Source organism: Montipora foliosa, chromosome 8, assembly GCF_036669935.1.
Source record: "Montipora foliosa isolate CH-2021 chromosome 8, ASM3666993v2, whole genome shotgun sequence".
Classification (NCBI taxonomy): domain Eukaryota; kingdom Metazoa; phylum Cnidaria; class Anthozoa; order Scleractinia; family Acroporidae; genus Montipora; species Montipora foliosa.
In genome coordinates, this window is record NC_090876.1 from 15,262,550 (window position 1) to 15,289,115 (window position 26,566).

Genomic DNA, 26,566 nt, shown 5'->3' on the forward strand with positions numbered 1-26,566 from the left:
GTAAGTTGCTTTGAATCTACTGTTAGGGACCTTCAGATTCTAGGACGAGAACGACTACGAGTACCAAATTTTCTCATAGAAAAACATTGAGCGCGCGCAAACCAGTGTCATTTTGGCGGGAAAAACGTGTCACCGTCGTCATTTTAGTACGAGGTTTTGCAAAAATGTCGTCGTGTCGAAACAAGTCAACAACACGGCAGCAGTTTTGGCATTTTTCGATCAGCAAAAAGGCCCAGGTAACAGCAATAAGAATAACTGAGAAACCTATACTGCTAACAAAGAGTAAGATTAATTTTACGGGCTATAAATCTTCTAAGTATTTTCGCTAAAAACAAACAGTCAAAACTCGTACTCGTTCTCGTCCTCGTCCTAGAATCTGAAGGTCCCTATTGTCGTTAATCTAGGACACTGTGTCCCAGGACTTGTGATAGCAGAGAAAATAGGAAACAAAAAATCATATCCGTGCTTTGGATTTGAACCCGAAATTTCTACTCTATAGAAACCGCTTCTTACCGCTTCACCACTGAAGATCAAGACACAGCATTGTCAAAAAAAAAAAAATTAATTTAGGCCTAAGCTTGGATTAGCGTGAAGTTTGGAAAGCGACCTTTTGCGGTGTGTAATGTTGTTTGTTGCCGTTTAATAACACAGCGTTATGAAATAGTGTTTAAAATATTGTGCCGGAGCAGCTAGCGGTGTGGTGGTCAAGTGTTTGGGTGACGGGTAAATTAACATTCACAGGTTCGAATCCTGTCCGTACACTTGGGTGGTCGTTTAAAAAATATATGACCATTTCCCATAATCCATACCAAGCTTAGCCTGTGTGCAGCCGCCCGCTCTCCGAAAAAAAATCGGAAAGGTACGTCTGTGATTTACCGTTGATAATCGTGTTCAATACCACGTGATTTTTCCTGGAATGTTTGGAAACTGATTTCATTGGTTATTACCCATTGATCATTACATCATTGAAACAACGAGTTCTGATTGGCTTTTATTTTTATTTCTCCACATCTACACCGTGAGAACCACCCTGAGAGATTTTACGATGAGTTCGTGTGTACTTTGCTCACGGGCAAAAATACGAATTAAATCTTTCTGATGGTCATAGAGGTTTTTCTTTTAAAGTAAAAGTGGAATTGTTATCTATGGAGTGTAAATTGGAAATCGATTCTACGTATATTTTTAGGAATTGTTGTCAGCGCTAAAGAAACGAAAGCGCTCCTGACGAATCTTCACGAGGTCAATATAGCACTATTCAAAACATTGTCCACTCGAAAACGTCTCCCGCTATCCCTTACCAATCAATGAATCCCAACGCCTCGCTCGGACCAGCCTAGCAATTCTCAAGAACAATCTACAAAGCGAGTTGCCTTGGAAGATTTGAGATGTGGACATATCGAGGAAAATAACAGCTCATCGGCAACGATCTGTGCTGTCCTGAAGATCAGAGCCGTACCCGGTTGGAAGACGTGCAAATACATCCTTTCCTTTAAAGGGTGCTTCTATGCTATAGGGCCAAGGCATCTTAAAACTATCGGAGACGCTCTTCAATGCACGTTTGAAATCCACCCCATTGACCACCATTTTGAGAATTTAGCTCCAAAGAAATATGAGCCACGCAAATTTTGGTCAGCGTAGGTCACATAATAGTGTGCAAGATTATTCCGGAACACGATTATCAACGGTAAATCACAGACGCTCCTTTCCGAATTTTTTTGGAGAGCGGGCGGCTGTACACAGACTATATCAAGCTTTCAGTCTTCTAAATTAACGTAGTGTTAAATTCAGAGCAAATTACAAATTAACGATAATCGTTAATTCAAGATAGGGAGTGGGTTGAAAAATCTGCGCGCGAAAAATGAGTGGGGCTTTGGGTCGAAGGAAGGCCTTGCCTCGACCCAAGCCCCCACTTGTTTTTCCCACGCCGATTTTTTTCTCTTTCCCGACTATCTGGGAGCCTGGAACAGCCTAGTATTTTCTCACCTTGGAGCCCATTTTCTGATCATAAGGGCTAATCCGTGATCTTTGGAGGAACAGAAAGAGAGAGGGGGAAAAAGAGATTAGAGAGGCTCCTTCCCATCACCAAGCAATGCACGTTCGAATTATCATCATTAAAATTGGAGGGAGGGGTGGGACGTGCTCAAACCGACATCACCCTCTGCTTTAAGACTCATAAAGTATAGATACTTTAAAAGAAGACGAAGCGTGTAAACGTGAACGAAGCACCCTGTTAACATGGCTCAAAGCAGTTTGAACACTTTCAAGAAACTTTGCTATTTGAGAACGAATTGAACCTACAACCTGTATCACCAATCACATATGTTACGATAAAACGGAAAACAACTCTTATTGCTTAACATAAAGTACAGTACTGTACTCACAATTGTGACGTAATAGGTTACCATAGGAACTAGATGCCGTTTAAAACACTCTTAGGTTTTGTGATGTGAGACAGGACCGCTTTCATGTATCGCTGAACATTATCCAGTATCATCGACATAACTGGAAAGACCAACCATTTGTTGATACGAAATGATCACAAAAAGCGGCAAATTTCTCATTAGTGCATGGTGCAAATACCTACAGTGTTTGTCTGCCGGAGTTGAAACTACAATCGCCGGCCTAGTAGTTCAGTGTACAGCCAGCTGAGCCGACCGGTTACTAGCGAGATTTGCATTTCATGCTTTTTGCATTTTGTAAATGTAAATGTGCGCTTAGTTGACCGCTCCCTACAAGGGCTTTTCAGGATCAACCTGCCCAACGGGATCGGACCGAATGCATGTGAAGGTGCCCAGAGCTGCCGCCATACGATCCATGTGTGATCTCGGAGCACCGCAAACCAAGCCAGATGTAATTGACTGGGAGTCGATTTTGAGGAAAGAGGAAAACCGGAGTACCCGGAGAAAAGCCCGCGGAGTCAGGTTGAGATGGATTGAAACTCAGCCCACATACGACCCGAGGCCAGAGTTGAACCTGGGTCACAGAGGTGGGAGGCACGATTGATGATTACTAAACCACCCTGTCTCCCCCTTTATAGGTATATTCGAACGACAACGTGGATTAAACCACAGTGGCCACATCAGCATTGGTCTCGTGATTGGAATAACCATTGTCTCCTGTGTGATTTTGTCGTGCGTAGCTGCGATTTGTTTCGTCCGCCGCAGAAAGAAGCAGTTTGATGTTTCCAAAACTGCGGAAAGGAGCTTTCATGATTCAGGCAGCGAAAGCAAGTTCCCGACAGTTCCAACATGCAAGGACGAATCTCTTAAAGAGCCGTTATCACCTTCCAGGCCAGAAACCCCTGACAAAAACAGGAACAATAAAATCAAGAGACCGCTTAAGTTACTTCCGAAACGCAAGAGGAAGACTTCTTGTCCTGTGGATGTATAGCTTCTCTGGATTTAGCATGTAACGTAACGCAAGCCACTGGGCTCGTGGCTCACGCAACGCAAGTGCGTGACTATAAGGAGGTGGTAAGGGGATAGTATTATAAAATCAGCTATTTATTGTGTAAATATATATATATATATATGTATGTATACGCGAAAGGTTTATGAAGAGGAAAAAGAGCATTGTATCCTTATTTGAATTCGTCGCATGCATATATGCATAACCATATATGCGACGACACTTTCTTCCAAATTGCATGAAATAATTGTTTTTTTTTTGTTTTTTTTCCAATTTGCCGAACAAATGGGCTACCTTCCAGTATCGTGAGCCTCAAAGACGTTTCATATACATGAAATTGAAAATAATTATTATACTCTCAACAGAATATCGCGTTTCTGATTGGGCAATGACGAATGTGTGAGTAGGTTTTATAGTGCAATAGAGGTTAAAAAGGGCAACACGGACGTTCCTGTGGAAACACAGCCATGGAGTAATTTTGTTGAAGATATAACAAACAAACAAACAATCGTATAAACTTCCTTGTGCATTGGTGATTTATGGTCACTCGCAATGTTTTGAGAGTTCTCAAATTGCACTCTCTGACTGTCAAAACGTTACCGGTGCCTATAAATCACAAAATGTACTCGCGTTCACCTTACTCAATACCATAGAAAATGAACAGTGCTTTTCACACGTCTTGATTGGTATAGTTACCGTATGTACCATTCGTCTGTAAAAAGCCAAAGAGAAACAAAATGGCCTTTCTTAACGAGGTTTTTAAATTAGATGGGAGAGGTTTGTCAAGATACATGATTTCAAAAGGGTACTGGTCATCAAAATTGTAGCGTATTTTTATTTTTAAAACGTTTTAAAGTCTTTTCGGGACTGGAATGTTTTTACGTGGTTGCGCATTGAGATTGGCTTTCAGCCAATTCTGTTACGGCTGATTTACACGGTACGATTTTTGTCGCATGCAACAAGCGTACGACATGACTTTCGATTGTCGCAGTGTTTTAAACTGCTACGACACTTTTTCTGCAATACACGACAATCGTGAGCCAGTTGTAGGTTTGATTTACACGAAACAGTCGATGTCGTAGGCCTGTCGTAAGCTTGTCGCGTGCGACAAAAATCGTACCATGTAAATCGGCCCTTACACGGGCACCCACCGTCTTAATCGGGAGGTGTGGGATACATACAATACACAGATTGCAAAGTAGAAGCTAGGGTTTGGAGCTTATGACAAGTCCAGATCCTTCATTGTGAATAAGTTTATATAAGTTTAGTCGTCGAGTTATAGCTTAGAAACGTTCGGTTATTTTTTCCACGTTAATTAAAATGTGACTTTACTAAATCGCGTTATTTTTGCATTTAAGCAGGTATTTCAATAACTTCGCAAGTTTTGCTTTTGAAGTTTCTTCAAATTGAAGGAAACAACTACAAATCATATTGTAAATAAACGTTTCGTTGCATTGGTTTACGTTACTCATTGAACGCTGTGTGCAACAGTGAAGACTTACACTTTGTAGCCCTTTTTAGACACAACATTATTCAAAATACCCCTAAAGAATAGCCCTTTGCACGGTTAGTTTTCTCATATAATCTAACGTGGATACGAGGCAATTTTGGATTATTTTGTAGTTTTAACCGGAAATCGCCTCGCATCCACGTTAGATTACCTTGTAATGCAAATGAGAAAAACTAACCGTGAGAAGGGCTATTAACAAATAGTTGAAAAATTCAAACAGGCATGGACTTCGCAGTGAGGTGCGGGATTGTAAAAAATAATTTAGTTTTTAAAAGAACGAGGCATGAGACAATGTGGCCTTTTGTTTTTTAATGAGGTGCAAATAAGATGCAAGGTGGGTTTCTGCAGTCCCGCACCTTGCAATTGGTGGGATTTCGGCTGAGGATGAATTATCATCGCCAGGCCGAAAATCTTACCAAACTCCTCCCACACTCGAGATCAACAGCTGAAAATTATTAAGAATATTGGAGTTTTTTTATGGATTTAAATTACCATAAATTAACACGTTTTTTGCTAGCACACGTTATTTTTGTAATAATTACATCGAGGAAGTTTGCTTAACCAGTAGGTGATTTTCGAGTCCATGTCAGCATAGTTAATATATGGAGATGGTTATGAAACTCGACAAGTTTCTTTTTTTCATGTTTTCACTTTTTTTTTTTCACTGTATTGGTCCTGACCATGCGCAAATCACACCGTTTTTCTAAAAGACAGCCAGTCAAAAGTTTCGATTGATTTGTTAAAAACTCAGTTGTGAAGCAAGGACAAAAGATTGTGCATGATCACGGTTAAGTTTATAGCATGAAGTGCGATGTCACTGTTAATTCTCGCTTTTGAAGTTTCCAGAGTTTTGTAACCAGTCCATCTAGTATATGAACTATGACTTCAGGTTCTCTTTAAAGCGAGTTATGGTAATAAGTTCTACTTTCTACTTTTCGTAATGAATGAGAACTAATTATTTAGTAAACTCACTTTGCATAAAAGATAGGACTAACAGCATCTCTGACGGAATCATATTCTTTCTTTTAGGACTAGGATACTTACATTCAAAGTAATACAAGGATAATTACCTGTTCTGGACACTTGGAAATACCAACTTAATCATGAATTATTTGTAAAACATGTTCGATTCAGTAACATTTTTACTCTTAGACCTGAATAAACATAATTTTGACGTTGCTATATTGTTACAAAAGATCTTCGAGTAAGGACAATAGACCCACTACGTAAATTTGAATAACAATACCTATACATCTTAAGCCTCACAGATACACGAGAAATCCATTGTTTAAAAAGCAATAACACGAGACTTAGATGTATAAGTATTGTTATTCAGATGTCAGCGCCATTCTATGCAGTGGGTCTATAGGGCAACCGTGACACGTCACAATAGACCACATTCGAATTCTCAGTATTAGACTGGAACTAGCTTGCAATGGAGGCTAATGCGGGGGAATATAGTAAAAAGTATTTGCATTTGAAAAGACTCTCCCGCATTAGCCTCCATTGCAAGCTACAGTCTCAGACATAAATAGTTGGGACACTTCATGTCAACATCTTCTATTCCCTTCTCGTGCATTCCCTGCCCCTCTCAATGTTGTTTATCGCAGTTCAGTCGCCAAATCTTTCACACCAACATTGAGAGGGAAGGAAGAGGCACAAGTGTCCCAACAATTACGTCTGGGACTGTAGTTCCAATCCAATACTGAGAATACGAATATGGTTTATTTATATTCAACAGGTGGCGGCGCCTGACGTTAGAAAACAAAGAAAAAAGTGATTGCAAAGTTAGTTTTTTCTGATAAAAAAGGACTTTCTTAAACAAATCTTCAAACAAACTTGATTGCATATATTATGTCCCCCAGGTTAAAAGTATTCTTTACTAGGCGTAGAGGTTTCTCTTAAATGCATGGTAAGAAAACATTGGCTTTTTAGAATAAAAGGACTTGAGTTTAAAGCTACTTTTGACGCCAAGAACATAACTATCGACGAGAAACAGCCCCAAAAAACGGGAATCGAATCGGTTACCCTCCTCAACGACAAAGTTGCAGCTCCTGCTTTCCTCCGTGTTCGTTTGTAGTTAAACTCGGACCTCGTAAGGACTTGCGCTATTTGGAGAACCCATCAAATTCCAGCCAACGATCTGACTTTCAATCAGTAGAATCTGAAGAGAAAACAACCACTTACCTGCTTACAAGGATGAAATTAAAATTTTGCTATTTTCCCCGATCCCCACCGTTTTTGTGTCGATAGAAATGGAAGGTGACGGTGCACCTCTGAGGCCCACCGATATGGTGTCCAAAACAAGTCCCTCAGTGTGCGTCGATTATGGGTAAGTTTAGGGATTATCAATTATCGTTAAGTTAGAGAAACGATCATGCTATACGATGTAACTGCTGTATTGAGGAATAGAACTAATTATTTAGTAATTTTGGCTCGCCGGACACAAGCTATCAGTTCATTTACCTACCTGCTGTACCTTATATGATGAAGGACGCGTCAGCAATAAAGGGAGCTGAAAACATTTTTGCAGCTCTGAGAAAAAATGGCCGACAAAAGCCGTTTTGGGCCGAAATTGACCGTGGCAGAAATCGATGCTGTAGTCGACACGGAAGAGTTGTTGATCCTGGAATTTTTAATAAAACAATTATTCGACTCGGGATTGCTGGATTTAAAATGATTATAACCGACTCGGCGCTATGTGCCTCGTTGGTTTTCTATCACTTCATATTCAGCGCGCCCTCGAAGAATAATTGTTAAATGTTACGGGACTTTAAATTCTTTCTTCAGTTGCTCAGCAAGTCTTAGGTCCCCTTAAAGTACGCAATGCGTTCAAAAAAACAAACAACAAAACACTTAATACACTTAGCCTACGAGAAACATCCTCCTTCATTTAAGGGGCTTCACGTTGGTCTGTTTTGAGTTGTCTGGCAGCTGAATAATAATTGTTAATAAATAGAACTTGTTAAAAGAGACGGTGCGAAACATAACCGAGGTTATTTATACGCCTTTTGCTGTTGCGGATAGTAAAGATGAAAAGGGGATTTCATTCTAACAATTTAGGCTAATTTTGTTTTCAAATTTTCGCTCCTTCTGATCATAAGAAATGGCCAAAATATTTACGAGACTTGTGCTGCCGATATCATCTACTACGTATCTCCTATAAATCTGACGGAATTGTATGAATATGAGAAAAGGTCATTAAGGCAGATTTCTGCTGAGTCAGAAAACCTTTAAGAATGCGTGTTTCAGAGAGGAGACGTCCACAAACAACCCAATTGTGACAAAGCTCCCTAAGAGAAACAGAGATTTCGCAAAAACGTCCGTTTCCGGGAGAGACAGATAATCAATACACCTTATTCCAAAATGGCCGCTATGTAGATATTCTTTTGTTTTTATTCAAATTAAACCTTGATGCCTCTTTCAAGGCAAACTATTCTTTTGAATTTTAAGCTCAAGAACGAGGCATCATGGGTTAATTTGAATAAAAACAAAAGAATATTTAAACGACGGCCATTTTGGGATAAGGTCTATAGGGAGTTTAAGGTGACTGAATACACTTCTTAAGCCCTTATACTTACAATTCTGCACGAGTTATAAAAGCAAACCTAGCTAATTTCTCTTAAAATTTTTCCTCTGACTTTATTTTCACTACCTGGCGATAAAAGAAAAATGAAAGGAAAGGAACTTTATTTAAGTGTCTAATCGTTCTAGCGAACCCGGGCCACATTGGTGGGAGGCGAGTCCTCTCACCACTGCACCATCCCTGTTGGTTCGGTTTCATTAGCTCAATGACTTCTTAACGAGCATACAGTTTGTTGAGTCCGTATCAATTTTACTTTTTTATTAGCGAAGTCAAGTTTAACATAACTAACATTATACATGTGCATGTGATTGATTAATTCGAGTTGACATTCAGTCACTTCTTGGTCCCTACAATGACTTAGCAGACTTTAGTTTTGATTAAGTTACCCTTTCTGTAAACCAGAGAGCAGAAATTCATCAGTACGATTCTCAACATCAGCATGTTATTTTGAATACTAACAGCCTGGGCTCAGCTATCCGTTGTTGGAATGATTTTGTCTAACCTGTCGGTCCGGGTGGTGGGTTGTCCAGGGCGCAACCTTCCAGTCCATTGACACCAAGGATATGATCCTTTTGAGGTTTGCGTCTGTCTGGGATGTCTGGTTTATTTGCCACGGTTTCACATTTCCTTGTGTAGTCAGGGCTGTTCGGGGTCTTCCACAAGGCGCAGGTCTCGGCTAAAGCTTTGTTATATGCGGTTTCGTCACCTTCAAAGGCGAACGAATACGCTAAAATAAGCGAGGCATAGCCGTTATCTTGGTAATCGAGAATAGCTTTAGCAAAAGAGCATGTGTTCTGGACTGCTTCAGCTTCATTAACGCCCCTCTGATCTCGTTGGTGTTCCAAGTACGTATCTACCAGCTTATCGTCTGTTATGAGTTTTGGGACGCGAAAAAGTGCCTTGTACACGTAGTCATCTCTACTAATACCAAGATTCTGGTCGACGAAAGCTTGGCGGAATGCCACGTCCTGGGTGTTTTCGCTGTTTTTCAAGGCCTCATCAGCAGCCTTTGTCATCTGACTGGTCACATAGTCAATGAGGTGTAAGTACCACTTTAAATAGGTGTCCTGCCTGATTTCCTCGACTTCTTTTTGAAGATTTTTTATTTGATTTTCGATGCTATCGACGCTTGTACTCAGGTCTTGTATCCTTTGGGAGATCACGTCTGGCGAACATTCCCCTGTTTCTGTGCAAGTGACGCTCATAATGAACCCAGCAATCCCTATTACTATGGACAAGGCGTCCACGTATGAGCCATAGGTTCGCTTTGCGATAATCCCTCTGGGCTGGGTGTGGTTTTTGTAGGCTCTGTGAAACTGTGCGTCGTATTTGGTTCCAAGTGTTACTGCGCTTGACCAAAGTACAAGTAGAACTATAGTTGATGACAGGAGAATTCGAGAGGTATCCATGTAGCTTTCGTACCTAGAACATAGAGCTACGGAGTATCAGCGAAAAGAGATGTTCACGGTGAACGACCCACAACGAGTCATTGCTATACCGAAGGTCGTGGGTTCAATTCCCACCCTGGTCAGAGTTTTTCTCTGTCTTTGTGTGATTCCAGTTCCATCAGTAGGGCTAACGCTCACATGGTTCACACGGGATAGAAATCTAGCACTTCACGTTACACTACACTGACTTCAGTTAATTCTGTTTAAAATATTAGTGCTACACGGCCAACTTTTGTACAAACGTAACCTTTCCTCGTACTTGTACATGTTAATTGCCGCGACTTTAACATCTTCAGTTCCCACGGCCTGCTCCCGTCTGACCTTGTAGCTCAGTCGGTAGAGCGGTGGAGATCTAACCCGAAGGTCGTGGGTTCAATTCCCACCCTGGTCATTTTTTTTTTTCTCTCTCCTTGAGTGGGCCCAGTTCCATCAGTAGGGCTAACGCTCACATGGTTCATATGGGATAGAAATCTAGCACTTCACGTTACACTACACTCACTTCAGTTATTTCTGTTTAAAATATTAGTGCTACACGGCCAACGTTTGTATAAACGTAACCTTTCCTCGTAATTGCTATACCGAGCCTAGTTAAGGCACAGACTAATATCGCCCATAGAACTATCGTTATCATCATTCACAAGTTTCCCGTGCAATACACAGAGAGAACATAAGATCAGATATGGGTAACATCGTGAATCCATTCATCTAAGAACAGGTCATTGCAACCTTTAATGCCTCGCCGACGGTTGCCAAACTTTGATTTATTAAGTCCACGTGTAACCCAACTACTACATAGTGATGATTTATTTTTTTGTCTCATGGCCTTGTCATTACCGAAAGACTTGACAGTCTTGTAACTACCCTCGTACAAACGCTGAAAGTTCGGATTGCTGAAAATTGGAAACTGAAAAATCGTCGTTGGCTTTACCTTTTCGTCCCTGATTACGATTGATAGCAGCCAGATCTTCTTCTGAACAGATTACGCCCGACAGTCGAGTACCTTGTTAGGGCAGATTGTGCTTTGTTTCGTCTGCAGAGGAAACAATTTTCGTAAACCCCCTAGGATGATGTCATTAAAATCTATACGAACACCTTAAGAAGACAACAGAAGCAGTGCTCCAAGACCACTAATTGTATCACTGTCATGCCACATGAATCTGGTACCATGAAACACCAGTCTGGGATTCAGCCGACGTATTTTATTAGCTAACAAAAGGATTTAAAATGGAATTGAAAAACAAACTAATAAACAAAATAAAAAGAAGAATGAAACAAGAAGAACCACAATAAAAAAATAACGATAAAATAATTTTTGTTGTTTTGAATGTGTGAGATCATCATTTGGTATTTGAAAATATGAGCTAATGACCTTAATAAAAAAAAAAAAACTGTTAACATGCATATAAGCTTAGTACTTGTTGGATATCAGTATTTTATATCATGTTATCAACTTAGTGAAAAAACCGTTCATTTTAACAAGGACAATGAAGGTTCAAGCAACTGTGGTAAGTATCAGAAAATATGAGGTAATGATATTAGCACGCATAAAAGCTTAGCAAGGTCAATAGAGCTTGTCGATATCATTAATAATTCGGTGTCATGTTATCGACTTGAGTGAACAAACCGTTCATTTTAACACGGACATTGAAGGTTGAAGCAACTGTGGCAAGTATTAGAAAAGATGAAGTAACGATATTAACATGCAGAAAAGCTTAGTTAGGTCCACTGAAACTTGTCCGATATCATTATTCGATATCACGTTATCGACTTAGAGGAGACACCGTTCATTTTAACACGGGCATTGAAGGTTAAAGCATCTGTGGTAAGTATTTTTCTCTTCGCGGAATACGCGTTATCAGAATGGATATGAAATATTGATGGGAACATCACAGTTTATCCTAGAAATGCACAGAGCTAGGACAGCCCCACCTTCCAGCTGGGAGAGAGTTGTTCACAGTGACCGTCTTACAGACGTCTCAGTGCTATACAGAGCACAGCCTGTTCATCCTGACAAGGCATAGCGTGGTATAAATAATGGTAATAGGACTTAATGGAGTCCGATTTGTTTAAATAGGAGTTTGAGCAAGGATGGCACAGGCGGTTAGAGCGCGGTCTTGGTGCAAGAGGTCCTAAGTTCGATTCCCGGGTCTAGATCTCGCAGCCTTCTTTCGACTTTTTTCCTTACCGTGAAGCTAAGTAGCTTTAAATACCCGTGAAACGTAGCACTGATGGGAAGGGGGGAGTTATCGAAGTTAAATATGGTTACTTTACTTTACTTTGACCGAATAGAGGTTTTGCACGGCAGCCATTTTGCATGGCAGGAACAATAGATTCTTTTTAAATACTTTTGTCCTTTGGCCATTTCAGTTTCAGCAGGAAAAGTAAACAAACAGCGGTTACAAGGTTAAAGCAACTGTGGCAAGTATTAGAAAAGATGAGGTAACGATATTAACATGCAGAAAAGCTTAGTTAGGTCCACTGAAACTTGTTCGATATCATTATTCGATATCACGTCATCGACTTAGGGGAGAAACCGTTAATTTTAACACGGGAATTGAAGGTAGGGTTAAGTCTTTTTTTCCTTACAAAGATCGTTTCAGTCGTTCTCAAAGATCAATAATAGTATACAAAGCCAGTTATTGGGACTGTGATTCCTTCTACATCGGCAAAACAAAAAGAAGATTGCATGACAGGAAGTCCGAGCATTTTAAAGCTCTTACACAAGTCGGCCACGCCTCTGCTGTTGCAGACCATACTATTTTTACCGGTCATAACATCAAATGGGACTATTTTGTAATCCTCGCAACTGGAAAGTCCGACTGGCAGTGTAAAATTAAAGAAATGCTATTAATCAGTGAGTTAAAACCCTCTTTTAATGAAAACAATGGTAGTGAGAAGCTTTTTCTTTATTAATTTCTTCCGGAAGTATCAACTACCGGAAGTTACGATTTTGTTATCACACTTTTTAACTAGTCACCAGTGCCTCACTCTAGTGTTTTAAAATTTTGTCTAACAGTTTTAACCGTCACTTCTGATGATGTATGTTGCAACATACGAAACGTCAAGTGTAAAATGAAAATGTTTGTAACCGCTGTTTGTTTTCTTTTCCTGCTGAGATTCTTTTTCCTTTGGGAACAAATGTTTTTTCTAATGGAAAACATTTTCATTGTTCCTGCCATGCAACATGGCTGCCGTGCAAAAACTCTATTGGTCGACACCAAGTCATTCTTTTTTCACTGTCTGATGTTACAAATTTGTCCCTTTTGGAAAATCTCCAGTTTGGTAGGGTAAGTGGTTGTTGCTATGGTTACTGTGATAAATTATGTGATTGGTGGATTGAACTGAGTGCACTTATTATGACTGGCTGATGTAACTGTCTGATTTCAGGTATCCGATTACAGCCAACTTTCCGACTTCACTGTCCGATTTCAACCTTACACACTAATTAGTGAAAAATAAAGTAGTTCATGCACCAATCAAATTTGAGAAAATTGTAATGGTTATGAATAGATAAGTAATAGGTACGAATGGCAAGAAAAAGTCAAAATCAGGATTGTTGCAAGAAATAGTTCCGTCAGTGACCGTCAGTTTATGTTTGGTAATGGGAATATGGGTGAGATAGGTACCCCGGTTCATTCTCGGTCAAAGAAGGGCATAGACTAGGCTGAGATGCCCAGCCCTTGGTGACACGAGCGTAGCTAGGATTTTTCAAAGGGAGGGGGGGGGGGGGGCATTTACACTCTCTCACGCTCAGACAATTTTTCGGATGAGCAGTGAGTGCGGGGGGAGGGACAAGCATACAAAATAGCTGTTCTAGGTGACATAAACTACTGTGTACTGTGTTCCAGTCTCACAGATATGGTTTGAAATATGTTGTTGACTGTCACAAGGGGTTGGGGTTATGGGAACCCCAAGAAAAGAACAGATTTTTCAGCTTGGCAACACTTGACGCAATTAGTTTCCGTATTAGGCCATACGGCATATGAGCTGATAACTTAAACGAGATTGAGTGAACGAGTGAGAAAGCTAGAAACGCAATATCCGAGTTCGAAACTTTGATAAAACGAAAGTAAATTGGAACTTTCGTTCTATTTGCGCCAGAAAAGAATTACAAGCATCAAGTCATGGCGGCTGTTCGAGTTGTTCTACTTTCTTTGTTACTGGCACTGTCTTTGGTGTCATCCTCCCAGTCCTTGCCGAGATCGCAAGAAAACACAAATGCCACCAAAGCAGAAAATCCGTCACTCGGCAGAGATAAACGGGCCGTTGGCGTTCTAACCATCCTAGGGCTCGCTGTGAGTTTGGCATCAACTATTCAGGGAGGAATCTGCACTTTTTCTACTATCTGTGGTAGTGACCCTCTTCCGACTATGTTACACGACCTCCAAGAGAGAGTGGACGATATTGAAAGTGGCCTTTCGTCGCTTCAGGCAAGTGTGGCCGACATTTGGCAAGAGTCTAAGCGTAGCTGGTACTTTGACCAAATAGAATACGTCAGCCATCTTCGTAATGAAGTTCTGGAAATCATTGAACCGAGTAACCAGCAAGACTTGCTCCAGGAGTTACAGTTGCAACGCTTCATCAACGAAGCGTTGGGGGAAAACGGAAAGGACAAAAACGTGCTAGAGGCTCTCTTTAACATCCCTAGACTTGTGACGGAAGAAAGATTGGTCGAGCATTACCTCACAAACCAGAAAAGATTGTATCCTAATAACCATCGTAAAGCCCTTGAAAACACGTGGATATTAATCAAGGAGATTTTCCAGCTGCAGACAGACGGTTATATCTCGGTCTTATTTGCATATGCCTTCAAATACAAGAATGAAAACATCCAAGACAGAAATGCCCGGAATCAGGTAAAATCGTGGAAAAGAGAAAAACCCGACGATTTTTTTTCGGCTAAGAACAAAGGGATAGGAAAGAAACTCTACTTGGACAAAGTTCAAAGTGGATTCCATGAACAAGCGAGAGAAAGGGATGCATACAGTGAACAAGCAAAGGCGGACGCTTACAAGAATGCTTTGTCAGAGATTTGCTCCCTATGGCAATCTACCGATACTGATTTTCAAGCAAAATGCTCGGAGCTAAACAAGAATCAACCGCATCTCAAAGACCGGCGGCATCAACAGCAGGATCACATTGATACAATCATAGAGCTTTTCCAGTTCCCTGCTTTGCAAGTAGGGGAGAAGGAATGCCGCGATGATGGCACCAGAGGATTCACGCTAGCTGCAATAGGTGATCATTCTAATACGTTTTGGGGATATGTTACCAAATATGGGCAACTGACGGAAACAAACAAAGCAAAAATCACCAGGATTTACAGTTTACCAGACGACTGTGATGGTCAGTGCCATCCAATTGATGTATCTGTGGGTGGACGCACGAATGAAGATTTTCGCGTAGCTACGGTAACTGAAGAAGAGTATGTGCTGCTTTACAGGATCGGGAAACACTATCAATTACACCTCGTCTGCAAAAAGCGTATACAGCCACTAGCAAGCACTGGAAATTTAAAGTCAGTGGTGGTTTGCGGGAACTTATTCGGATACATGACCCTATATGGAAAGATTGAACTTTTCCACTGCAACGACCTCAATAATCCAGTAAAGACTTGGACCTTGTTCAATAGCTTTGAGCACTTTCGCCTTCGCTGCTCTAATGATGGAATTAAATTATTGGTCGAATCACAGCTCAACCCAGATTATGAAAGCGCTCCTGTGGAATATTTCTGGGGATTTGCTGCGATCGAAATCGACCCAACCGAAGAAGACTACAACCCAGATCTCGCACAAACTTACGCTGTCAAGAGTCAGGCAGAGATAGTCGCGGAGCACAAGGATTTAAAAACATGGGAAGACCAGGACAATAAAAGACGTCTTCAAATGATGCGAGGTCTCGCTCTTGATAGCAACGAAAACTTTTTCATAGCATCCATGCGTTATTCCGGTGTTGCTTCCGGGCCTGATTACTCAATTAGCGGAGTCTATCAGCGGAAATCAGACGGCACGTACCGTGTTATTCGCGAATACCCCGAAAGTGAGGAGCCCAGTTTTTCCGACGTTGCCGTCGACGAAGATGGGTTCGTGTACGTCGAGCAGCTAGAGAACAACGATAGCGGAGGGATTAAATCATGCGTCTACAAGTATCAATTTCAGGTGGATTTTGAAAATATCGACGTACCCTAGCCTTAGACGACGAAGATGAACTGACACCCGATATTCTTCTGTGTGAAGACGGCAAGCAAAGATAAGAAAAGCTTCTGCAAACGTAAGCAACAAATCATATGAAACAACTGAAGAAATACTAATCAATTTTGATTTTGAATTAAATGAACAAGATGAAAAATATCGATTTATCTTGGACTGACAACCAATTAAAAGATGAAAAGAGATAATAAAGAAAAGGTGCTCATATTGATGTCCGATTTCCTCATAAGAAATGGAGGGTGCACAGCGAATACATCAGGGTTGTTGGTCCGAGAAATCGAAGACTCGGGATATCAATTAAGGAGTTCTTTGTCCTAATAGAAATGACCCCTTGTTTCCCCTGATGTTCCACCCTTCCCTTGCAAGTGTCAACCAGTTTTCCCAGGAGAACAAAATTTATAAATGTATAGACGAGTACTTTCATACGAAAAAGGAACTTTCACACGAGAAATTATCGAACCTCTGAGATGCCGATGCAATGCTTTACCAACTCAGCTATGAGGCCACCAAGAGGAAAGAGTCAATGGGCCTTTTGCAGCTTAGTGATCACACAGTACAAAAACTGCCATACTGGAACGCAAAATGCGCACTGGGACATCTAAAACGAGGCAACTTATTGTGCCATGTGATCACAAGCTGCAAAAGGCCTATTTTTTGGGCTTGTATTCCCTATGAATGACTTCATTAATGCATCGCAGGGACCATTGTTCGAATCCCATCAAAGCCACGCACCTGAATTTCTCGGGTGTCTATCTTGTCGGTAAAATCCGTTCTCAGGTTGAATTCGTATTTACCTTCGTTAAATTGATGATCCTCATTTTACCATGGTTGAATATACACTCCCCCACCCCCCAAAAGGATTGAAAACACCTATACCCTCCATCAAGCTCTCAGTATCGGTTTCATACACTTATTCCTTCAATCTTAACATAACAACGTAATAAAGCAGCAAAGAACTGTACTATGCACTTTCCGGTGTCAGAACTCGGACCCTCCAGCTCTGCAGTCCTGTGTCTTCACCACTACACTACAACGACGAACATGCTCAAAGCTCAAGCTCAAGACATCCATATATAATAACCAATTTAATCCTAACCAACGTCTAATTTCTCTCTATTGATGGTTTTCAGCTGACGTCACAGAACAATGCAGTAAAATGTCTCTTGGGAATTTGACACTATTCTTATGCAAAACTTGTGGAACCATTTTTTATTGTATTGTACACCAACATGGCCGTCTCATCACGTGGATGCAAATCAAGAATAGGCTTAATTTAGGCTCCAAAAAAGTTTCTTCAATTCATATGGATGCATGCGCGCATATACAACCCATTGCAGGTAAAATGAGGATCACCAATTTGTTCTTGGTAAAAACGGATTCAACCTGAAAACGGATTTTACCGGCAACATCTACAACAACAATTTGTTTACACTCCGCTCACTCATTCGAGAAAAATTACAATAGGGGCCATCATAAGCCGGAATTATAAAATAAAGCTGGCTACCTGTAATAACCATAGGGGCTAATCGTCACAGGTGGCCTGTTAAGTTGAGCTTTTTTATCAATTTCATTCCAAATTTAAGTTCCCTTCAATCATATCCTAAACTCTCCATAGTTCGTGCAGACAACAGGAAGGGAAAAGTTTATTTAGAAATAACAAAGCGGCGAAGCTTACAAAGTATACCTGTGCATGCTCCTAGATCTTTTCTTTGAGAGCTCGTGTATATGATTTTTTCCAATTTAAATGACGGTCCATATGAGACGATTGCTTAACTGTCCAGATAAATACGAGGATTACTTTTCCCCAGCTTCGCCCGGCTTTAACCCGCACGTCAAATTTTATACATTTGTTTGAAACTTTTAACAAAAGAAAAAAAAATACTCTAGTGTCGAGAGTAGTGAGAGCCAGTGAGAATTAGTGGTCAAAGATCAACACCGTTAATTAATTAATGTAAGAGTATTGGCTATCTATTTGGAGGCAATGGAACTCCCATGATGGGGAGACAGTTCTAGTGTGGAGGAATTTAAGCACTTATGTTCGTCAAACCGCACCTTCAGCGAACTTTCAAAGTGCATCAAAGTGGTCTTGTTTCCGTTCGGTAAACGAAAGACTGTGTTGGTTGACAGGAGTTCATCCTAGGCTTCTTATTTTGTAAAGAAGGCCTGTTTTTAGATAAGCCTCTTAATTTTCATCATTCACTTAGTTCATATTTAACAGGTTTGATACCGTCCTTGTATGTGTACATTGTGTGTCCTTGTGTTTTGTACATGGGTTTTGTAACTGCGTGTGGTATAAATTCATGCAAACGAATTTCTACTAGTGGTAGCCCTGTTAACACCCTGCTAGCAGAGCCTTTCTTTCGGCGTTCTTGAGAAAGACTTTGTATGAATCGAGAAAGATCTTTAATGAGTATTCGCTGCATGTTGCCAAGATACAGTCTCGACCCAGGGCCTAATAGGCCAGATGTTTCCGCCATCTTAGTTTTTCACGGTATAGCGGGCTCAATTATAACCATCGGTTTTATCACTAAACGAATGTTTGCACTGGAAAAAAAACCAGTTTGACGAGAGGAAACAAGATTGACAAGACCAGAAGTTGAAAGAGTGGACGCGATTCAGGCATAGGCTCCTTTTCTTCTCCTGGTAAAGAAGAAGATAAAAGGAGGCTCTGCCCTGTTAACAACTATATTTCCAAACACTATTTATTGTAAATTTAATTTTATGATAGATTGTAACTAAATCCTGTTACTCTCAATACAAATTTGCGTTATTTAAAACAATTAATGATCATTAGTGTTCCACTGATTGCATCCAATTGTTGCATTTATTTGGTCGCATTTATTGTTGCATTTATTTTTGATCAGTTCACTCTTGTTCAATTTATTGCATCATATCACAATCATTCCGCTGGATGTTCTGCTCTAGTCTCCTTGGGGTGTCACGCATTACACCGCGTTACATTGCAGAAGATGCTGTACCTTCCCTCCCGCATTTTGCCCTCGACATGAAAAATCAGGCTATTATCTTGAGGTAAGACGCCCACACGCAATTGGTTGGTTTACTAAGGCACATATAGGTTAAAAATTGATGGATCGAAATTCCATTGAAGATCACAGTTTGAACACGCTGGCAAGATGATCTTTATCGCCGTTGACGAAGATGACCCTTCATCTCTTGAATGCGGTTGACAAGAGGACGATTTGAATTCGAACATTTCCCAAGCACTAGATCCAGACCCTCCTCGCTTTTCTGAGCAAAAGCGGTCTCCGCAGCATCTTCGTATTTCCTGTGGGAAAGATAACCAAACCCAAGAAAACAAATCAGCTAAATTATCTTATTTTTAGCTTCCACCACAAAGTCAAAACTGGCAAAGATCACGAAACTATTTGGCAACAGCTAATATTCTTTTGTCTTGAAGGAATCGTAAAGAAAAATGTAATTTGATCTGAAAGTCATGCCTCAAACGAGTTTTGGGGAAAAGAGATAACGAAGTGGTGCCGGGGAGCACTCACACCTACCAGCGATGTGTCCAGGTTCAATTTCCGTAGTCAGCGTCCGATGTGGGTTGAATTTGTTAGTTCGCTACACTGCTCCGAGACGTTTTCTCCATTTATTTCATCTGAGTTAATTTGCTTTGATTTTAATTATATTTATGGGAGTAAATGTTAGCGGTTTTTAATTTTTCTGATGTTTTTTTCTTCTGGAACTTATTTTTGCGGATCAAGTACCATCCGCAAAATCCGCAAAATTAAACCCCGCAAAATAACACTGCTACACGGTATACGTAAATAAAACTCTTACTCCATGATGGTTTTAACACACGTGTGTAAACTTGGCGGGCTAGAGTGTGCTTTCCCGAGCCCCGAAGGATTCAACAAGAATACAAGTGAACAGCCATGACAAGATACTGTCTTAATTTCGACTTCCCCTTAACAAGACTGAGCGTTTCAAATCAACATGTAGCTTGTGGGAATTGCATACAATGGAAACGGGTGAAACTGTCTTTGTTTGATTGGATAAAATCCCTTGTCCTGCTGAAATCTACTTTTCGGGTTTTAATACGTGCGCAAAATAGCGTCTTACAAAACTGGTCAAACCAGGGTACGGTGATCATAAACTGAAAAAGAACCACTTTAACTTAAAGTCTCTGAGAATATGTAGATGAGCACAAGAGCTCTACTTATTGGGGAGACTAAATTAAACAAACGAATTTTTATGCAAAGATACTAGTTCAGATAGCCAAAATCATTTGACGCAATAATCTGTGCGGTGGGCATGAGATCCTAATATTAATTCATCTACAAAAAGACCAAGCCTTTTGACAGAAAGTACGACTAAATGCATTCTACTCCTAATCATTTCTCTTCAGAAGGGAACTCGAACATCTGAAATACGAGAAAAGTATATACTGTGCGATGAAATAAACTCACCCGAGTTTCACGTAACAAGCCACTTTGTTCTCAGGGAGAACTCGAGAGACGTACTTCTCTGCTTCGACTCTGCTGTTAAATTCCAGACAAGCCTCAAAAAATGGCTGGGGTTAAAACACGGGGAAAAATACACATTTAGGATTAGCAAGAAATGACAACCGAAAAAGATTTCTGTATTTCGCGCCGTGACATAGAAGACACGAAACGGGGATCTGTGTTTGCAATTTTCGCCTTATCAGCATATGCCGGGCACCCATGATAGAGGAAAATGTTCATGGATTAACACGAAATCAAATACAGTAAACACCTGCATACAAGAACACGTGGATTAATAACATCAGGCTGAAATTTGGCCAATAAAGCACCACCATATAAATAAGAACAAATTCAGCCTGAAAAATAAAACATGTTCTTGGTATAAAGGGAAATGGTATTTGAATAAGGAAACAATACAGTGCAGTAACTCATATCAAAGTACCATGGTATTAAGAAGCATGACAAAACAAGAAAGCATCGTATGTTAATTACACCTCTAGTAATGTATAATTTGAAGTATTTCAGAAACCAATTTTAAGAACATTTTAAGAACACTTTCAGGCTAATTTCTCACTAAGAACCCCTCAAATAAGAACACGATCAGCCTGAAGCCTGGAATCAGAGTTCTTATGTGCGGGTGTTTACTGTATACACATTCTCACGCCATCGCCATGCTTGTCTGGGAAGTTTTCACGGGCAACTCAAATTAAGGAGGCTCAAAAGGGCTTTGAAAGTAACAGTGGGTTTCCACTGGAAAAAAAAATTACAACACTGCCGACCCTTTCAGTAGGAGAACGTTTTGATATTTGTATCATACTATTGTCAGCCAATTTTTAAGGTTGTCCCCCAGTCTGCAGTTGTTGCTATGGTAACGGCACAGAACTGCAAAAAGACCCTCTAAAACTCAGTTTTTGGAAAAATATCTTAAAAATCAATTCGGTGACCTAGACGTACATTTTTTTCAAATTTCGAAAAACCCCATTAAATTTTCTTACCAAATTAACAGTATAGGAAAAAATCTATCTCAGAAGTAGCACTTGAGTTATTTATGAAAACGCTATTGAAAGCTAACTACCACTAGATAATATGCTTTTCACTTTTTTATACATGCAAAGAAACGAATCTTACGTATTAGCAAAAAATCAAGCTAGGTCACTGCACTAAGTTTCATGACTATTGCTCAACACATCTGACAAAATTAATTTACAGTTTTCCCGATTTTAGGCCACATTGCGTGTGTGGCCTACACGGAGCGCGCTCATCTAAAAACTCTTCTAAGACTCCATAAACATAAATAATGAGATCTCTCACAAACCATACAATCACTAACTATTGAAAGTGCAGTGCATAATCACCTTCCTGAAAATTTGAGCCCGATATATCAGATAACTTTTGAGGACACATGCTTTGAAAATTGTTAACTTACACAAAATGATTGAAGATTGATCCTCGCACACATCTGGGCAATTTAAGAAATTGTCTCTTTTTGACATCTGAAAAATTCAGGTGATTTTGACGGGATTCGAACCCAGGACCTCTGCGATGTCGATGCAATGCTCTGTCAACTGAGCTATGAAGTCACTCATTTAGGATCTGAACAATTTGTTGGGCTAATGTCGTCTCGTGAAAGGACTCGATGAATGAAAGAAAATGCATAAATATTCGAAGTACGAGTTATAGACGAATGACAGAAAAGATCTTAGCACTTAGCTGGACAATTTAAGCAATTGTGAATGTCTCTTTTTGACGCAGGAAAAATTCAGGAGGCTTCAAGGAGGTTCGAACCAAGACCTCAGAATGACACAGAATGGATGGGCTCATTAGCGCTTCTTCAACCCAACAAGTTATCACCTTTTTATGGACAATATTTCGCTTAATTATCATCCAAAATAAAAGGCTCAAATTTTGGGAAATGATACTGTCAAACAAGTTCTTTGAACTTAAAAGACAACTCGCTGATAACATGATGCCTTGTTATATATTAATCTTTGCGGATTCAGCGCTCGTTTTTGTGGCTTCCCCTCCAGTCACTGAGGGTTCCAAAGCCCACAAAAGCGTCACCTACAAAGGCTTTGTGGATCTCGAAAGGAACAAACATGTCGGGTGTACAATCAATGTCAGAATTTTTCCTACCGTATATTATAAAAACGTTTGTAGAGCTAACAAATCTTAATCATTACCTACACTTTCTAAAATTAAAGCATGGTAAGAATAGATCGAGTCTTTGCGGCCAAGAACATAAATGTTCGACGAGAAACAGCCCATTCATCCGGGAGTCGAACTCGGGACACCCTGATCAACGAGAAAAGTTCTCCTCCGACCTGGGCCAGTGTTCGTTAAGAATTTTGAATTACCTCGTATCCTATCAAGGATTTGCGCGACTTAGAGAATTTATCGAGTTCCAGCCAATTGTGACTCTCGGCCAGCGCTCTGACTTTCAACCAGTAGAATCTGATGAGAAAAACAACCAATGAACTGCATGCAAGGATGAACTAAACGTTTTTCCATTTGCCCCGGACCCCACAGCCTGAGTGCGCTGTGTAGTTAGAAAAGCAAGCTGACGGCGCATCTCTACATCTACATCTACATCTACATCTACATCTACATCTACATCTACGTATTCCAGTACTCGGCAAAGTCCCTATTTGACTTATGGCTGTATCTGCTTAGGCGGCCTAACAGAGATGTTAGTTATTCGAGCATATACCGTGTAAATAAAAAGTAACGCGGGAATGAATAATGGTAGTTTTATAAAGCTTGAATTTTCCGCCGGTCGAGATTCAGACGTCAATAATCGTCAAATGAAAATTGCCCAGTTATATATCTGAGACAAAGTTAATGTTCCCTTGCTTTTTAGAGATGATGTTATAGAACTACTTCAAAACAGGCTTCTCTCGGTGATGCGAAGCCAACAGTGTAATCGAAATCCTAGCCCGCGTACAGGCGTTAGTGTGTTTTGCGAGCGAGTTTTTCAAGGTAAAAATCGTAATGTCTCTAGAGAAAAATGAGAGAGAGTGAAGTGAGCTTTATATTGTTGAAGACAAAATGTCGAGCAAATATCAAAAGTTGGATGTCGAAAGCAATGGAAGTAAAATCAACCAATTCTTCATACACCGTAGTTATGGGGAAAAACCTCTTCGTTTTTTTTTTTCCAAAGTTCCAGCAGGTTTTCGATAGCTTGGCTTTCCAGTGTTTTTTTTAAGTTTCTGAACGCGCGGCTCCAAAAATTTCCTTGCAAAACACGACATATCGCAAACACGATATATGCCCGAATAACTTCCTTTGAAATACAAACAGATCCCCTGGGTATTTCCACTAAGTCCACTAATAACAGATCATTTACATACATCGTGGACTTATGCTAAACATCTCTAATACACCACCTTTTTAGAGACATTACCGACCGGGCCTACGGTTTATAGTCCTTATCCGAGAAGACTTGAAAGGCTAACCATTGAAAAACTAAATTAAAAAGGTATTTTTCCTGAGGTATTATTTCCTGAGCGTTGATCCGGCCGCGGTTCGATCCCGCGACCTCCCGGGTGACAGCCCGATGCTCAACGAACTGAGCCACCGGTGCGCAGTTGCTCACTTTAGAACACAATGTTCTAAAATTACTTAAATGGTTAATTAAGATTAAGTAAGGAGCCACCGAACCGGTCGGCTCAGTCGGTTGAGGATCGGACTACTGTGTGGGAGGTCGCGGGATCAAAACTCCGGCCGGACACACCGTGACACTCAGGGTCTTCATATAACTGAGGAGAAAGTGCTACTTTTGAAATGACATCTGCAAATGGCGGTACTGTTTTACTGACATCTGCAAACGGCTTGACTGTCTAGTCCTCTCGTTAAACCGTAGGCCCCGTCTTACAAGCCTTTAATACTGGTTCATAACTCTGTGGGATGAAAAAGAACTGACACACTAATTGCAAGGAGCAAAGCATGAAGTACCCGGTGTTATGGTCCTTGGAGTATATCAAGGTTGGGAGGGTAAACGAACGGAAGTCGATCTCTCTGTAAGGACACCGTGTCCTATTTAACAATTAGACCCTTCGCCCGCAAGGGCTACGGGTCAATAGCCCATGAGGCAAAGCCTAATTTAATTTAGAGAGGCAATCATGTTGTAGGATGTCACCGACTTGCTCTATTGCTTGCTCTATCAACATTGGTCTTTGGAAAAAAGTAATCGATATCCGAAAAAGGATACGTGATTTTTATAATCGAAGTAACAGCTACGACCACTGGTGGACTAGACCGTCCTTTCAGAGCGCCCCTTTTTGTAAAAACATTGATAATGTACATGAAGACAATTTCCCAATTTTGACTGGCTATGAGAAATCCAGTTTTCAGATAACACGGTGCAGAAAAGGGGAAATTCTGTTCAAGAGCTAACCTACCAGGCATTCTAATTCGTCAACGATCAAAGAAAGCCCGGCATAGGTAGCTTATCAAGTGCTATCCCTGGATGGCGCAATTTTTTGCCTGATTACGTGGTACGCGTGCATAACTTCTGCTTAATTATGACAGGCTTTCCCGACGTATTTTCATGTCTGCTATGAATAAGTAATCACATGAATTTTCTCGTGCAATTTGGAATAAATAAACTCTGGTCATTTTTGCTAAAGACGACAAATTGCCCTTTCCCGCCGTACGGGCTCGTGCAATTTTGTTTGTCTTTCAAAAACAAAATAAGTCGTGCCCATTTGCTCCAAATTGCATTCGAAATCCTGTGACTACCAGTACAAACTTTCATAAAGAAACTTCGACATCTTATTCCAGAATGGCCACCATTTACGTATTCTCTTGTTTGTTTGCAAATTAGCCCTTGCTGCCTTGTTCAAGGTTAAACATTCTTTTCAATTTTATTTTTTACGAACCAGGCAATTTGCAATCAAACAAAAGAATACTACAATAGCAGCCATTTTGGAATAAGGTGTACAACGTACGACATCTGTGGTGCTCGACTCGCATCAAAAACAAATCACGTGCCTTTTATCCGGGACTTTAAATTCCTTCTTCAGTTGCTCAGCAACTTTTAGGTCCCCTTCACGCACGCACTATTAACAACAAAAGCGAAAAAAACTTGTTTGTCTTCTCTGGTTGCTAAACAATCTTGTAAAATCAATAAAAACCCCAAAATAATCATACATTTTGTTCAAATGAGACTGTATGGCACCGACGCTATTTAATGTCCTCTGTTGCTGTGAATGGCAAAGATGAATAACGGATTTTGAACAATTAATTAAGGCTATTTTTTCTTTTTGGAGAAAGGAAGGAGAGAAAAAGGACATATAGTGGTGGAATGCAAGAAGCTCGCATTGAAGTGTCATAAGAACTGGGGTGGCTCAGGTGATAAGCTGGCGGCTTTGCAAGAAGCTTGGCTTTGACAGCGACAATTTGGGGTAACCAAACTGGTGCCTACACCGATGAATGAATCTAATCAAAGGACGATACTCCAGGACTTTAATAGCCAAGCAGACCAAACGATCGAGTCTAGCAGGCCTGGTGTTGTTTTATTCTTCAAGGTGACCAAGAAATGCCTCATCATAGACGTTGCGTGCCCACTTGACATCAGGATCGGTATCGAGGAGATGGAAAACATCGATAAATATCAGGCCCCAGTTGTTCAAAGGGTGGATAACGCTATCCACTGGATTACTCAATTAATTACTGGTTTTGCTGGTGTGTATTCGCTTGATAGCGATTTCTCCGGTGGATAGCGTTATCCACCTTTTGAACAACCGAGGCCAGGACCTCAAAAGGAAGAGGAAAAGGATTTGGAAGTGCAAAGATGTTGGGATCATCATTGACCGAATGCAAAAATGGCCGCCAACAAATTATTCTTTTGTTTATTCACGAGTGTGAACGAGGCTCGTTAAGCTAATTAACACAAAGACAAAAGAATAATTTGTTGGCGGCCATTTTTGCATTCGGTCAAT

The 26,566-nt window shown here is 40.5% G+C and overlaps 4 protein-coding genes across 11 annotated transcripts in view; 2 read left to right on the forward strand and 2 right to left on the reverse strand.

Annotated features, from left to right (window-relative positions):
• The window catches only part of LOC138012477 (semaphorin-5A-like), a 63,760-nt gene extending 57,660 nt beyond the window's left edge, over nucleotides 1-6,100 (forward strand). For all 5 annotated transcript variants that reach the window (XM_068859256.1, XM_068859258.1, XM_068859259.1 and 2 more), the window contains one exon: nucleotides 3,038-6,100. In XM_068859256.1, coding sequence (XP_068715357.1) covers nucleotides 3,038-3,390 — 353 coding nt within the window. In that variant the 3' untranslated portion in view covers nucleotides 3,391-6,100. The remainder of the gene's footprint in view (nucleotides 1-3,037) is intronic.
• A 136-nt stretch (nucleotides 6,101-6,236) lies between these two features.
• Nucleotides 6,237-11,049, reverse strand: LOC138012478 (uncharacterized). 2 transcript variants are annotated; one of them, XM_068859262.1, is made up of 3 exons: nucleotides 10,881-11,049; nucleotides 9,007-9,926; nucleotides 6,237-7,082 (listed from the first exon to the last, which is right to left on the reverse strand). In XM_068859262.1, exons 2-3 carry the CDS (start codon nucleotides 9,911-9,913, stop codon nucleotides 7,069-7,071), a joined length of 921 nt encoding a protein of 306 aa, XP_068715363.1. In that variant the 5' UTR covers nucleotides 9,914-9,926; nucleotides 10,881-11,049; the 3' UTR covers nucleotides 6,237-7,068. The 2 variants fall into 2 exon arrangements, with proteins under 2 accessions (XP_068715363.1, XP_068715364.1); XM_068859263.1 differs by lacking the exon at nucleotides 6,237-7,082 and having other exon boundaries at nucleotides 8,748-9,926.
• A 562-nt stretch (nucleotides 11,050-11,611) lies between these two features.
• On the forward strand, nucleotides 11,612-16,225 carry LOC137967784 (uncharacterized). Of its 3 annotated transcripts, none has more exons than XR_011116577.1 (2): nucleotides 11,612-11,774; nucleotides 12,320-12,391. XR_011116577.1 is itself a non-coding variant. In XM_068814351.1 (2 exons), exon 2 carries the CDS (start codon nucleotides 14,077-14,079, stop codon nucleotides 16,138-16,140), a length of 2,064 nt encoding a protein of 687 aa, XP_068670452.1. In that variant the 5' UTR covers nucleotides 11,612-11,774; nucleotides 14,054-14,076; the 3' UTR covers nucleotides 16,141-16,225. The 3 variants fall into 3 exon arrangements, 1 of the variants encoding a protein (XP_068670452.1); XM_068814351.1 differs by lacking the exon at nucleotides 12,320-12,391 and adding an exon at nucleotides 14,054-16,225; XR_011116578.1 differs by lacking the exons at nucleotides 11,612-11,774; nucleotides 12,320-12,391 and adding exons at nucleotides 12,974-13,239; nucleotides 14,054-14,079.
• A 2,624-nt stretch (nucleotides 16,226-18,849) lies between these two features.
• LOC137968303 (vacuolar protein sorting-associated protein 16 homolog) overlaps nucleotides 18,850-26,566 on the reverse strand; it is a 60,524-nt gene continuing 52,807 nt past the window's right edge. Inside the window, exons 31-34 of the mRNA XM_068814906.1 lie at nucleotides 25,617-25,684; nucleotides 22,982-23,078; nucleotides 20,592-20,695; nucleotides 18,850-19,447 (exon numbers count right to left, since the gene is read on the reverse strand). Of these exons, the coding sequence (XP_068671007.1) occupies nucleotides 19,303-19,447; nucleotides 20,592-20,695; nucleotides 22,982-23,078; nucleotides 25,617-25,684 (414 nt within the window). The 3' untranslated portion in view covers nucleotides 18,850-19,302. The remainder of the gene's footprint in view (nucleotides 19,448-20,591; nucleotides 20,696-22,981; nucleotides 23,079-25,616; nucleotides 25,685-26,566) is intronic.

Bases quoted from the DNA above. Each gene is read 5' to 3' on its own strand.
- LOC138012478 (XM_068859262.1), bottom strand. From the start codon at position 9,913: ATGGATACCTCTCGAATTCTCCTGTCATCAACTATAGTTCTACTTGTA.
- LOC137967784 (XM_068814351.1), top strand. From the start codon at position 14,077: ATGGCGGCTGTTCGAGTTGTTCTACTTTCTTTGTTACTGGCACTGTCT.